General features: G+C 50.9%; 2 protein-coding genes across 7 annotated transcripts in view; one reads left to right on the top strand and one right to left on the bottom strand.

Moving 5' to 3' along the window:
- DNAJC17 (DnaJ heat shock protein family (Hsp40) member C17) overlaps positions 1-3575 on the bottom strand; it is a 41842-nt gene extending 38267 nt beyond the window's left edge. For 2 of the 4 annotated variants that reach the window (XR_004301020.1, XM_032417380.1), the window contains exon 1: positions 3478-3574. Coding sequence is in view for 3 of the 4 variants with exons in the window: in XM_032417380.1 (XP_032273271.1) it covers positions 3478-3555 (78 nt within the window). In the remaining variant the exon portion in view is untranslated. Of the gene's footprint in view, positions 1-3477 lie in introns of all 4 variants that reach the window. The other 2 variants (XM_032417381.1, XM_032417379.1) reach the window with 1 other exon arrangement.
- A 213-nt stretch (positions 3576-3788) lies between these two features.
- ZFYVE19 (zinc finger FYVE-type containing 19) lies at positions 3789-10761 on the top strand. Of its 3 annotated transcripts, none has more exons than XM_032417408.1 (11): positions 3789-3983; positions 5230-5351; positions 5516-5569; positions 5956-6074; positions 6174-6319; positions 6648-6759; positions 8817-9026; positions 9466-9545; positions 9866-9964; positions 10079-10206; positions 10291-10761. In XM_032417408.1, exons 1-11 carry the CDS (start codon positions 3930-3932, stop codon positions 10367-10369), a joined length of 1203 nt encoding a protein of 400 aa, XP_032273299.1. In that variant the 5' UTR covers positions 3789-3929; the 3' UTR covers positions 10370-10761. The 3 variants fall into 3 exon arrangements, with proteins under 3 accessions (XP_032273299.1, XP_032273300.1, XP_032273301.1); XM_032417409.1 differs by having other exon boundaries at positions 6651-6759; XM_032417410.1 differs by lacking the exon at positions 5516-5569.
- Positions 10762-11050: the final 289 nt, after the last annotated feature.

An 11050-nucleotide genomic window follows, 5' to 3' on the forward strand; every position in this document is an offset into this window, starting at 1 on the left:
CTGAGCCATCCAGGCGCCCCTGATTCACATTTTTAAAGGCTCACTCTGGCTGCTGTGTGAAGAGGCTCAAGGGGGCAAGAGCAGAACTAGAAAAAGGGCTAGAAGGCCACTGCAGTCGCCCAGGTAATTCCTGAGATTAATTCAGAATCTCTTGAGGGTTTGCAAATGGCATTAATTCATGACATACTCTTCATATTGGCAGGCCTTGGGGCCCTGCCCAGCAGAGACTGAGTGAGTGAGTGAGGGGGAAGGGCAAGCACCCATGCACACATGCACACACATACGCACGTGCACATGAGCAGGTAAGAATAAGGGGCTCACTGCTTCAGGTTCTAGCAAGGGACTGAATTCCCAGGGCATGATCCTCTCCCCAGGAGCACTTCCACACCAAACCCAGGTCCTCAATTCAAGGTTTTTCTACAAGAAGATAATACCGTGCCCTGCTTATCTCCTCTGAGGCTGGAATGGGAACAAAAATCTCTACCTAGGAATTGCTGAGTCTCTAAATTTCCACCAATGGTGGTGTTTAGCCCACTCTGGGCTCCTAGGTTTGTTACACTAGGAGGATGGCAGAGGGGGAAGTTCCATGTACAGAAAGGTGGAGCTGACCTTGCCCCTAACTCTAGTAGGGGTAGGCAAACTTTTTTGTAAAAGGCCAAAAATTTTAGGAGGCCACATATGGTCTTTGTCAAACATTCTTCTTTGTGCTGGTTTTGGTTTGGTTTGGTTAGTTGGTTGTTTTCATTATAAAATATATATAACAGGGGAGCCTGGGTGGCTCAGTCAGTTGAGCCTCTGACTCTTGACTTTGGCTCAGGTCATGATCTCAGGGTCGAGAGACTGAGCCCCGCGTCAGGCAAGCATGGAGCCTGCTTGGGATTCTCTCTCTCTCCTTCTCTCTGCCCCTCCCCCTGCACCTCATGCTCCCTCTCACATATATATACATACATACATTTTTTAATTTAAAAAATAAAAAGTAAAATATACATAACAAAATTTACCATTTTAACCATTTTTTAATTTTCTTTTTTTTTTTTTTGTAGAGAGAGAGGGCTCAAGAGCAGGGGGGTGGGGTTTGCAAGTTGGAGGGAGAGGGGGAGAGAGAATCTTAAGCAGACTCCATGACCAGCGCAGAGCCCTGATGTGGGGCTCGATCTCACAACCCTGAGATCACGACCTGAGCCAAAATCAAGAGTCATATGCTTAACCAACTGTGTCACCCAGGCACCCCACCATTTTAACCATTTTTAAGTGTACAGTTCTGTGGCATTAAGTACATTCACATTAGTGTGTAACCATCACTGCCCTTAGTCACCAGAACTTTTTACATCTTGTAAAACTGAAACTCTGTACCAGTTAAACATTAACTTCTCATTCCACCTCCTCCGTCCAGCCCCTGGCAACCACCGTTCTATTTTCTATCTCATGAATCTGACTACTCAAGGAACCTCATGTAAGAGGAACCTCACAGAAGAAGAAATGGTGGCCAATTGGGTTGCTTCCACCTTTTAGCTATTGTGAATAATGCTACTATGAACATGGACGTACAAATATCTATTTGAGTCTCTTTCAATTCTTTTGGGTATATACCCAGAAGTAAAATTCCTGAATCATATAAGTCTATGTTTAATTTTTTGAGGACTCACCACACTGTTTTCCACAGCAGATGCACCACCAACAATGCACAATGGTTCCAATTTCTCCACATCTTTGTCAACACCTGTTACTTTCTGTATCTGGTTGGTTGGTTGGTTGGTTGTTTTTTTAATAATAGCCATCATAATGGGTATAAAGTGGTATCTCATTGTGGTTTTTGACTTATATTTGCCTAATGATTAGGGGTACTGAACATCTTTTCAAGTACTTATTGGCCATTTATAATATCCTCTTAAGGAATTTACTATGTTCTCCCTTATATTATAGTTGTGCCTCCCCTACTAACAGGTAGGAACAGCACCTTTTACCCTTTATAAAGAGTCTTCTCACATATTCCTTATCTCATCTGAGTGAAAACTGGATACTGGCCTGCTTAGACCTTGGTATCTTGTCTAGACAATGGCCTCACCCAACTCCCTTAGTGGCAGCTCATCCACCCACCTCTACCTCTGAGTGATATACACATCAACGGCTCCCAATTGCCTTCCTCAGAAGTTCTCGATTTCAGGGTTCCAACACAGTGGCGGGATTTGGTGCAAAATGTCCAAAGTAATTTCTCACTATTAATGAAGTACAAATTAAATTTACAAATGTAGAGCACTCTGGGGCGCCTGGGTGGCTCAGTCGTTAAGCGTCTGCCTTCGGCTCAGGTCATGGTCCCAGGGTCCTGGGATCGAGCCCCGCATCGGGCTCCCTGCTCCACGGGAAGCCTGCTTCTCCCTCTCCCACTCCCCCTGCTTGTGTTCCCTCTCTCACTGTGTCTCTCTCTGTCAAATAGATAAAATCTTTAAAAAAAAAAAAAAAAAGTAGAGCACTCACAATAGTGCCCAGCACATAGTAAGCACTATATAGGTGTTGGGCATTATTAATATTAAATTTTAAGAGTTATGAGACAGGTGTAGCAGATGCTTTTGGTGTTCTGTACACATCCATGGCCAACTTCTGATTTCAGCTGCAGTCGCAGGAGACAGTGACGTGCAGGCTGACAGCATCCCTCCTTCAGGACCCTACTGATCTCCTTGCTTTTCTGCCCAGAGCTTCCTCTTCTCACAAGCTCACACAGCTCATGAAGTACAGGGCCATTCGTAGGCATTAGTTTTCATCTGATGAATTATCTGCCTCCCTTTCCTCCATTGCTACAACCTCCACCATTCTCCAGGAGAAGATAACAGAAATCCTAATTACAGCTTGATCAGTTAGTATTCCACTCCCTGGCACCTTTATCAACACCTTCCCGTGGAACTTCAGGCCCTCTGCCTTTACTCTTCTGATCCTCCCGCTTTGAGCCCACTAGCACGTTTTCAGAGGGCAACAGTGGGCTGGGATGGAAAACAGAGATGGCACAGTCACAGGTCACATTGTCAAGAAAGGGATGACAAGGGAGTGCAGGAGCCTTGAGACAGGTCTTTTTTCCGCCCTACTCTCTAAGCGGAGTTCAGTCAGCCTTCAGGGGGTGACTATGAAGTAACCTCAAGTTAAAAAAGGCAAAAGCGGACTCAGAGGCTGACACTGCGCAGGCGCAGGGAGGGGACTCGGGTTCCCTCTCAGGCTCATCCAGATGCCTCTCCTAGGCAAGGGCCAGAGGAAGAGCACAGTACCCCGCGCTAGAAGCCTCCCTTCTGTGCACCCCAATTCTTCGTGAGGCCCTCAGACCACCCAGGAAACGTCTGGGAAACCACCTCTGAGGCCGTCGGGCCGCCCCCCACTCCCCTCCCTAGGGCCCGGCGGAACCTGGAAAGCGGGTACCAGCGCTGGCGAGGCGCCAAGACACGAAGGGCCGGCAGGCCGGTCGGATTTGGCCCTCCTCACCACCGTTCTCACCTCTTTGTCCGCTGCTTTCTCCTCGATACCTAGCAGCGCGTACAGGTCCATCTGTAAGAGCTCCTTGGTCACCGCCATGGTTCCAACCCTGACTGGATTCGTACTACAACTCCCAAGAGTCTAAGCGTGCGTAGGGATTTCCGGGGACTGTCATCCCAAACGGACTGAATGGCGCTTAGCCCCCTGGGAAATGTGTTCTGGATCAGGCTTGACTGCCTCCGAAGGAAGGGAGCAGTCGTGAATGAACTACGCCTCCCAGCAGCCCCCGCGTCTGCCGCTACCGCTCTCCGGATAGCGTGGCGGACCGCGATTTTCCTGCCAGAGGCCGCAGCAAGCCCGCGCGAAGGGGCGTGGGGCGAGGGCGGGGCTTAGGGAAAGTCCAAGGGTCTCGGGACCTGCCGGTCGCGATCTCTCAGTTTTGTGGAACCTGCGGCGCCTCGCCAGCCACCAGAATGGAGAGTAGGTGCTACGGCTGCGCTGTCAAGTTTACCCTCTTCAAGAAGGAGGCGAGTCTTCTCCCCGCGGGCTAGAGGGCCAGGGAGGACCGGAGTGGAGGAAAAGCACAGGACTTGAAGTCCGTAGACTTGGTTTTATGGCCCCTTTCCAGCTGTGTGGTTTTGATGAAGTCACTGAACCTCACTTTCCATTTCTGTAAAATTGGGCTAACGCTCCCTCCCTTTCGGGGTTGACATGAGGGCCCAGAGAGGTGCTGGAGGTGAAAGTGCCCTATAAACTGTAGAGCACGCTCCTGTCCTTTCTAGAAAGGTAGGCTTTTCTCTCCACCAAGTATAAGATGCAGCTGTTTCGTTCCCTCCACTCTGCTCCTCCGCAGCCCAGTCTTAGTTACTATCCTGTGACCACTCTCCATCACTCTATGCCGGTTACTCCCTTTGCTCTGAAACCTTCACCGTCATGCAGTCTGCCCTTCCCAGATTTCTTGAGTTAGATTACTGCCCTTCCTCCTGCTCCCGGGGCACCATGGCAAAGCCTCTTTTGTCCTCTGCACAGGCCCCTAAGTTCTCCTGGTAAACTATAGGTTTCCTCTGCTCGGTTGTGACCAGGAGATAGGAACCAGATTGGATGAATGAATAACGGTAGGGATGCAGATCCCTGTAGCACTTAGAAACCTGGGTTTTGGAATCAGGGTGGTCAGGGTTCAAATTTGAGCTCTGCTGTCTTATTCATGGAAACACCTTGGTTTGGACAAGTCATGTAACCTCTCTTGACCGCATCTAAGATAGTAATAATAATTAATGGTGGTCATCAGGATTAAGTAAAGTAGTGTGTATAAATTTTGAGGATTATATCAGATGATGAATGTTAAGTACTGAATTTAGTGCCTGACACACAGTAAGTGCTTAATAAATGGAGGCCATTGTTATCCCATACTGAAGCCAAGCCACCCTCCATCTCTGCTGAGGCAGAGAAGGCAGGGGCTCTGCACTCTCTGATACTCCTTTGTTAAGAGTCAGTGACTTGCAGCATGAAGTTTGCCTGTTTGTTTTCTACACCCCAGCATTGGGGAATTGAAGACAGGGTAGAAAGCATGGGAATTTTGCATAAAGCTTTACTTGATTTGAATAAAAGACCCTCCACCCCTGTCTCTCCCCAGGCCTTAGGGGCCCCACTCCTCATCCTCCTCCCAGCAGCTGGTCACAACTTCAGTGTCTTCCCTGTGTGCTTGGAGAGTCCCAGGGAGGAGCGTGCAGGGGTGGGTGAGAGATGGAACCTCCTACTTCATGTTTCTTATAGTATGGCTGTAAGAATTGTGGCCGGGCCTTCTGTTGTGGCTGCCTTAGCTTCAGTGCAGTGGTGCCCCGGACTGGGAATACCCAACAGAAAGTCTGCAAGCAGTGCCACGAGGTCCTGACCAGGTGAGTTGACATGGTCAAGGGTTTAGCCAAGCATGGTACCAGTCGGCTGGCCAGCCCACACAGCTTTGTGCTCTGTGGCGAGAGATCAGCTCAGGAAGTGTTTGGGGTGGGAGGTACTTACTGGCAGATGGCGGGACTTCTGATACCAGATGTCTTCTCTATAGAGGATCTTCTCCTGCCAATGCCTCCAAGTGGTCACCACCTCAGAACTACAAGAAGTAAGTGCTGAACAGACAGAGACAAATAGGGATGGGGAAAAGACAAAGGAGCCATAGGGTAGGACTCTCTTCCCAGCTTCTAGATCAGATGAGCACAGGGTCCAGAGAAAATCCTCTCTCAGCCTCCTGACTGCCCTCTTGGGCTCAGACAGTAGCTCATCAGCCCTCTCTCCAGAAACATTTCTTGGTAGACCTTGTCCTCTCAGCCAGACCCTTCGATTGGTCAGCTGGATTGGGCTGCAGGGTGACATGAATGAGGACCACAGAATATTGTCCGTTGGAGGCCGCCCTGGATGCCTAGAAGTGATTTGAATGGGAAACGGCAAGTGGGTGCTTTCACCCCTCCCTTCTGCATTCTTCAAGAGCCTAATCTCATACCTTCCCAGGCGTGTGGCTGCCTTGGAAGCCAAGCAGAAGCCCAGCACTGTCCAGAGCCAGGGACTGATCCAACAAGACCAAGTCATTGCTGAGCGCCTAGCGCGGCTCCGCCAGCAGAACAAGCCCAGTGAGTGGGGGCAGACTGGGTGACCTAAAAGATACCATCCACGCCTCCTGGGACTAGGATTCCTCGGGATCTTACAGGGCTTCTCCATACCCATTTCAGAGTCAGTGGCCTCGCAGGCGGAGATAGAAGCCAGGCTAGCTGCACTGAGGGATGAACCCCGGGGTTCCATCCCTTCCACCCAGGAGATGGAGGCACGGCTTGCTGCACTGCAGGGCAGAGTTCCGCCTTCCCAGACCCCCCAACCTGTGAGTACTTGGGGGGACAGGGGTCCTAGGATAAGGACCTTGCAGAAGCCCAGATACATGTATACTTATGTACTTTGTAGGAATTGGCAAAACCTCCCATCCTCACCTCTTGCTCCTCAGGCCTGCTGCGAGGCCAAGGAACCAGGGACAAGCAGTAGGATGGGGTGGGGCAGGAAAGAATGGCCAGATCTATATGGGCCCTGGATTAGTCCCCTTTCCCTGAGCTTTGGAAACTCTTCAGCATCCACCCCTAACCTAGACTATTCTGCACCTTACAGTGTTGCCTTCCCCCCTCCCCTGGCTCCCCACTGAAGTTCCCTCCTCTCAGCAGGCACATCAGCCACCAGACACCAGGACCCAAGCCCAACAGGCACAGGATCTGCTGACACAGCTGGCAGCGAAGGTGGCTATTGATGAGAGCTGGCAACGAGGAGGCCCAGGTAACTTCTCCACCTGGGTCCCCCAGGGACCTGCCCCCCACTCTTTCCCCAAGTAGGACGGGCTCTGCTGCCCACCCTCTGGGACACAAATATAAATCAGAGACCAATCAACATTGTAAACTACAGTTTAGTCCAACAGGAGTCAGTGTAAGCCTCGTGGATAAGTGTGCGGGCTTTAGAATCAGACAGTGATTTCTTATTCTACCACTTAAACTAGCTCTGTGACTCTGAGAAAGTTTCGTGACCTAAGTCTCCCTATCCTCAGCTATAAAATGGAGGTGTATGTGGTAAAACCCACCTCACAGGGAAATCACGAGAAGTAAGTGAGATAATCTAATAAGCACTTAAGGCCCTGCCTGGCTTATAGTAAGTGTTCAGCGAATGTTCTCTGCAATGATGCTAATGATAAGGATGAGGAAGAGGCTATTCGAATTTAATTAAAATTCAGTGAGGGGCACCTGGGTGGCTCAGTCGTTAGTCTGCCTTCGGCTCAGGTCATGATCCCAGAATCCTGGGATTGAGCCCCGCATTGGGCTCCCTGCTCAGCGGGGAGCCTGCTTCTCCCTCTCCCACTCCCCCTGCTCGTGTTCCTGCTCTCGCTCTCTCTCTGTGTCAAATAAATAAAATCTGGGGCGCCTGGGTGGCTCAGTCATTAAGATCTGCCTTCGGCTCAGGTCATGATCCCAGGGTCCTGGGATCGAGCCCCGCATCGGGCTCCCTGCTCCGCGGGAAGCCTGCTTCTCCCTCTCCCTCTGCTTGTGATCCTGCTCTCACTGTGTCTCTCTCTGTCAAATAAGTAAATAAAATCTTTAAATAAATAAATAAATAAAATCTTTAGAAAATAAATAAATACATACATAAATAAATAAATAAATAAATAAATAATAAAATTCAATGAAATTTGGGGCACCTGCGTGGCTCAGTCGGTTAGGCTTGATCTCAGCTCAGGCCTTGATCTCAGGGTTGTGAGTTTGAGCCCTGCGTTGGGCTCCATACTGGGCGTGGAGCCTACTTTAAAAAAAAAAAAAAAACAACTAATAATAATTAAATGAAATTTAAAACTCAGTTCCTTATGGTACTAGCCACATTTCAAATGCTGTTGAACTACAGTCTTGGACAGCACAAATACAATGATATGGAACATTTCTGTTATTATAAAAAATTCTGGACAGTGCTCTTCAAATGCTTCAGAGCAGGGGTTCTTAACCAGGGATGATTTTCCCAGGGGGGCCCATAGAGCAATATCTGGGACTCTCTGGTTGTCACAACTTAGAGGGTGCCACTGGCATCTGGCAAGCAGAGGCTAGGGATGCTGCTCAGCATCATATAGGGCATGGGACAGCCCCCACAACAAAGAACTGTCCTGTCCAAAATATCAATGAACCAAGATTGAGAAGCCCTGCTTTAGAGATATAATCTCATTGACTATTCTCCATAATCTTGTACATACTATTATTATCCATATTTTATAAACAAGGAAACTGAGGCCTGATGAGCTTAAGGAACTTGACCAAGGTCACAGGTATTAAATGGCAGCGCTGGGACTTAAACCCAAAGCTGTCTGATTTTGAATCTCCTGCTCTGAAACGCTGAGGTAAAGGGGACCATGTCAGAGCCACACCCACTGTTGTAGAAAGCTTCCTGCCTAGTGCCATAAAGAACCTGATCTCTCATGTCCTCTCTGTGCTGCTGCCTGGAAGTATTCATGCCAGCCTGTAAGGCAGAGAGACTGGCTGAGGCTTAGTGTCCCCATATCCTCATCTTTTTGGGCAGTGATGCTCATACTGTGGAATACCCACCCTAAGGGCAACATGTAAAAATATCAGGAGTGGGGATGGATGTAGTTGGAAAAAAACATGTTTAAGACTACTAGTATTTTTACATTTGGAAAAATGGAGGAAAGATAGATTTTATTGGTAATATAAACCACAGGAGCTAATGCTGAACAAAAAGCTGATAATATATGGTTTTTAAAGGAAGTAGAGAAATGGGCTCACTGGCTTCTGATGAGAGATCTTGGAATATCTCTGCCTCCCTGACTGCTTCTCTCCTTCCAGCCGCCTCTGTCCAGAATGACCTCAACCAAGGTGGCCCAGGGGGCCAGAGCGCTAATTCCACGGGGCAGGCCACCTGGTCCCTGGAAGAGGAGAAGAGCAGGCTGCTGGCTGAGGCAGCGATCGAGCTGCGGGAAGAGAACACGAGGCAGGAGAGGATCCTGGCCCTCGCCAAGCGTCTGGCTGTGCTTCAGGGCCAGGACCCTGATAAAGGTAGGGGCTGGGAAGCAGCAACTCACTCATGTCCATCGGGCAGGCCCCCCCCACACACCCCCAGGCCAACCTCTACAAAATGGCGACTCCCGGCCACGCTGAATCAGGTGCTGGGAATTCCTGTGCCCAGGGGTCTCGAGCTCTGCCCAGAGCCACAAGGAAGGTACTGGGGCAGAAGAGTGGAAAAGTAATACGTAGCAGGCATCAGGGGCCCGGGACCCCCAGTCTCTTCAGGTGCAAAGTCTTCTGTTCCTGTCCCCCAGCCCTGCAGGGTGGGGCAGGGAAGGGCAGGATCTGATCAGTGGCGACAGAGGCTGCCTAGCTCTGGAACAAGTGCCACTGGAAAGCCAACCAGCTCCTGGGGGCAAAACTACAGCTACTCAGGTGAACTCTGTCCATGTTACTCCTCCTCCCCTACTCCTGTTGTTCCTTCTTCAAGTGACCCTCCAGGACTATCACCTCCCAGACAGTGATGATGATGAGGACGAGGAGACAGCCATCCAGAGAGTCCTGCAGCAGGTGGGCCCTGCCTTACCCACCTGACCCCGCCTTGTCCTGTCCCTGTCTCACTGCCCCACCTCCCACCCGGCCCCATTCACCCTGCCTCCACTCTCGTACTGAATGGCCTCTCTGCAGCTCCTGTTCTGGCTGGGGCCCCACTGTCCCTATGACCCAGACCTGCCTACTGGCCCCTGGAGATGGGGTATCAGCAGCCACAGGCAATAGATAAGGGAGATGGGTTGAGAAGCTAAGGCCACAGAGCACAGAAATACTCGTGGGGAAGAGGGTCAGGGTCTAGGCCTGGAACAGGGAGCTGCACCTCTTCGCCCTGTCCACAGCTCACGGAAGAAGCTGCCCTGGATGAGGCAAGTGGCTTTAACATCCCTGTGGAGCCCACTCTCCGAGCCCGGGCCCAGTCCTGCAGGGCAGAGCCTGAGGTGAGAAAAACCACCGGCCGCCACCACAGCCTCCCTCCCTGCCTGGCCAGCTGCTCCTGCAGCAGTCTCCCACACATCTTACTTCTCTCCCCCATTCCTCTCCGGTCCCGGCAGGCCCAGGCCATGGCTGCCAGGCCCGAGGCTGAGGAAGAGGAGCTCCCCTGGTGCTGCATCTGCAATGAGGACGCCATCTTGCGCTGCACTGGTTGCGACGGGGACCTCTACTGTGCCCGCTGCTTCCGGTGAGGGTGGGTGGAATGTTCTGTTCCACTGGGAGAAGTCGAGGGCCATCCGTGACCCCTGACCTGTCTCTCTCTGCTCCACAGGGAAGGCCATGATGCCTTTGAAATTAAAGAGCACCAGACGTCTCCCTACTGCCCACCGCGCTCAGGCCGAGAGCACTGAGGAAACCAGGCAGACAAGCCCACCTCTGGGCCCAGCCTCAGGGCGCCCAATGGGAGAGTGAGTCAGCCTAGACTGCTCATGGATGCGCCCTTTCCTGAGCCTCAGTGTCCCTGGAAGGAAGGAAGGACTCTCCATTCGAGATGATAACTGGGGGGAGCCAGAGCGAAGGCAGAAGTCAGGAGCCCACCAACAGCCAAGCCTGGACTGGGAATGAGGTGTGGTGGGGAAGAGACGAGACTGAATCTAAGGGTGATGAGCCTTGAAACTTGCTCAAGGGCCCAGGGCCCTTCCCCGGCACTTAGTGGATCTAATAAAAAATGTTGATGTCTTAAGCCCAGCTGGGGCGCCTGGGTGGCTCAGTTGGTTAAGCGACTGCCTTCGGCTCAGGTCATGATCCTGGAGTCCCTGGATCGAGTCCCGCATCAGGCTCCCTGCTTGGCAGGGAGCCTGCTTCTCCCTCTGACCCTCCCCCCTCTCATGTGCTCTCTCTCTCTCTCTCATTCTGTCTCAAATAAATAAATAAAATCTTTAAAAAAAAAAAAAAAATATTTAAGCCCAGCAACTCTTATCTCTAGAACCCTGTGGGCTCTGAGCCTGGGCCCCTGGAGAGGTGGCAAGAACAGGATTTCTACTCAAAGTCCAGTCCTATGGAGTGAGGAAAAAGGTGGGGCCATCCTGCAG

The sequence above is a fragment of the Phoca vitulina genome, unplaced genomic scaffold (genome assembly GCF_004348235.1).
Source record: "Phoca vitulina isolate PV1807 unplaced genomic scaffold, GSC_HSeal_1.0 scaffold20, whole genome shotgun sequence".
In the NCBI taxonomy this organism is placed as follows: Eukaryota; Metazoa; Chordata; class Mammalia; order Carnivora; family Phocidae; genus Phoca; species Phoca vitulina.

What these genes read in the sequence shown, in the direction of transcription:
- ZFYVE19 (XM_032417408.1), top strand. Translation starts at nt 3,930, where the DNA reads ATGGAGAGTAGGTGCTACGGCTGCGCTGTCAAGTTTACCCTCTTCAAG. An exon ending in CTGGCAACGAGGAGGCCCAG is followed by an intron (nt 6,760 to 8,816) that starts GTAACTTCTCCA and finishes CTCTCCTTCCAG; the next exon opens with CCGCCTCTGTCCAGAATGAC. An exon ending in TACTGTGCCCGCTGCTTCCG is followed by an intron (nt 10,207 to 10,290) that starts GTGAGGGTGGGT and finishes TCTGCTCCACAG; the next exon opens with GGAAGGCCATGATGCCTTTG.